Here is a 2,139-nt window from a genome sequence, read left to right as displayed (position 1 = left end):
CGGACCGTCCGACCGTCAGGCAGGGAACCCGAGCTTCTGTGCCAGGTCGCGGACCGTCCGCGCCTGACCAGAGAGCACCGCCGCTGGTTCTTTTGAAGTGATTGGCGCCTCAAAAAGGCGTCAACAATTACATCAATATTTTTATTTATTTTTATTACGTATAAAGGAGCAAACAGTATTTGAAACTAAATTGATCTATATCTGCAATTTAATGGCCAGAATCGGACTCGAGCGGCGTTTCGATAGCTACACGTGGACTATGGACTTCTTCCTATCGGGATAATACTTTAGTTGTACTCAAATTGTAGTAGTTGCAAAAAAAAAACATGATTACTGGACAAGTTGTAGTGGCTACTATTTTTTTTTGCGTGAACCGAATCTGTTGGGCCAGAAAACTAAATTTAACGTCCAAATTACTTATCCATACGTGCACTGAGTAAGGACCAAATTAGAAGCTACACTGAAATACATCACAGCAAAAACAACTGAACAGCAGCAAACTAGAAGGATGTCTTAAAGTGAACTTCATTAATTTGGATGAGCTTTGCATTGGTGCTCCCATCTGTTAAGCGCTGATAATATCCTCGTAGATCTCCCTGACCTTCGCAAAGAAAGCATCCCTGAAACAGAGTGCAGTTGTTTGAGCACTAACCAAGGAAACCAAAGAAATTTATCCAATGCTTGACACGATTGTTCTGGAGGTAGAAATATTCAGGATTGGCTATACATACTGGTTGCTAGCAAATGATTACTAGCTAATTAACACGTTTTGTCTTTGCATATGCAAAATTTGGACGCTGAATGAAATAGGCGTACTGTTTCATTACCTGTCAGGCTTGAATAGCAGGTTTCGGTACGCGAACCACTGCATCAAAAAAGCATATATATAATATATGAAAAGGTGAAAAGATTCAGTAGATAAACGGTAGAGTTGATATTAAAAAAAAGGACATGACAACCAAAAGTTGTGAACATTGCAGGGCTCAATGCGAAATCTATCCCACATTTGTCATAATTATGCGTCACAATAGCTCTATTGTTATGATCTGAAGCTTTACTCGGAAGTGGGTGTTCTTACCCCGCTGTATCCAATTCCAACGGCCTGCATCAGACCAGGAACCACGGGGAGCCTATCGATTGCCTGCGAGGTAGTGGCACCAAACATAAACACTCGTTAGTTACTCTATCTACACACGCAGACAGGATCCAGTGCCATCCGTCGAAATGGGCAAAGGACGTTCAGTATACCGACACTACTCCACCGGCGCTCCACATGCCAAGCGTGGCGGCGACGGCGAGCGTGGTCACCGCGTACTTGTCCTCGATCCTGTCCCACTTCACCACGCAAGCAGCAGCAACAAGAAGAAGACGTGTCATCGTGCTGCGACCAGCCTATATACTTATGAACGAACGAGCACAGACTGGACAAAACGCGACGCGCCATGGCATGGTCGCCGCGGGAACCCGTACGTACCTCCTTTTTCAACGCGTCGACGAACTCGGTCAGCTCCTCGTTGGCAGCCTGAGGCGCCGCCGGCTCCCCCGCGGCCATGGCCACCACGTCCCTCGCCAGCCGCTTGTCTGCACCGACAGGTGCGCGCGCGCAGAGGTAAGAACAGCCACGCTCACTCAAAGGTAAGAAGAACCACAGACAGTCAGTCACTCACACAAGGACGACGCGGCCCGGGTCTGGCCCTGCGCGGCGAGGCTGAGGCCGGGCAGCGGCGGCAGCGCGGGCAGCCCCAGCCTGACGGAGCGTGCTGCAACCTTGCCGCCGCCCTTGGTGACGGCGGGGCTCGCCGCGCCCGTGGCAGCAGGGGCGGCAGGTGCCATGGTGTGGTGTCCTGCACGACGCGCGCGCAGTGAACTGTGGACGCTGGGGCGTGTCGCGCGCTCAGGTGACGTCGCTGCGCGCTGCTGAAGGCGCACGTCTATGCTTGGGCTCTGAGTCTCTGACGCGCGCGCGGATGAAGTGGGGCACGGGCGCCACACGTTCCCCGGGGGAAGATGATAAGATGGGGGCGTTGGGGATGGAACGGATGCCGGGCCCCGTTTGCGGTCTGGATTAGCGAAAACTGATCCGTCGGCCGACGATTAGCGGGGAACTTTTTTCTCGTGTTGCGTGGCGTGGTGTGGCCG

The 2,139-nt window shown here is 51.8% G+C and overlaps 1 protein-coding gene across 1 annotated transcript; it reads right to left on the bottom strand.

Moving 5' to 3' along the window:
* Positions 1-397: 397 nt before the first annotated feature.
* Positions 398-1,880, bottom strand: LOC100191656 (uncharacterized). Its single transcript, NM_001137085.1, has 6 exons — positions 1,668-1,880; positions 1,475-1,581; positions 1,249-1,335; positions 1,079-1,141; positions 828-865; positions 398-620 (listed from the first exon to the last, which is right to left on the bottom strand). Exons 1-6 carry the CDS (start codon positions 1,831-1,833, stop codon positions 566-568), a joined length of 516 nt encoding a protein of 171 aa, NP_001130557.1. The 5' UTR covers positions 1,834-1,880; the 3' UTR covers positions 398-565.
* Between the last annotated feature and the right edge of the window lie 259 nt (positions 1,881-2,139).

The sequence above is a fragment of the Zea mays genome, chromosome 1 (genome assembly GCF_902167145.1).
Source record: "Zea mays cultivar B73 chromosome 1, Zm-B73-REFERENCE-NAM-5.0, whole genome shotgun sequence".
NCBI classification, from domain to species: Eukaryota; Viridiplantae; Streptophyta; class Magnoliopsida; order Poales; family Poaceae; genus Zea; species Zea mays.
This window is presented reverse-complemented; position numbering and strand designations above follow the sequence as displayed.

Coding starts and splice junctions, on each gene's coding strand:
- LOC100191656 (NM_001137085.1), bottom strand. CDS start 1,833: ATGGCACCTGCCGCCCCTGCTGCCACGGGCGCGGCGAGCCCCGCCGTC. Junction 1,582..1,667: donor CCGGGCCGCGTCGTCCTTGT/GTGAGTGACTGA, acceptor CTGTCGGTGCAG/ACAAGCGGCTGGCGAGGGAC. Junction 1,142..1,248: donor GCGCCGGTGGAGTAGTGTCG/GTATACTGAACG, acceptor ACTACCTCGCAG/GCAATCGATAGGCTCCCCGT.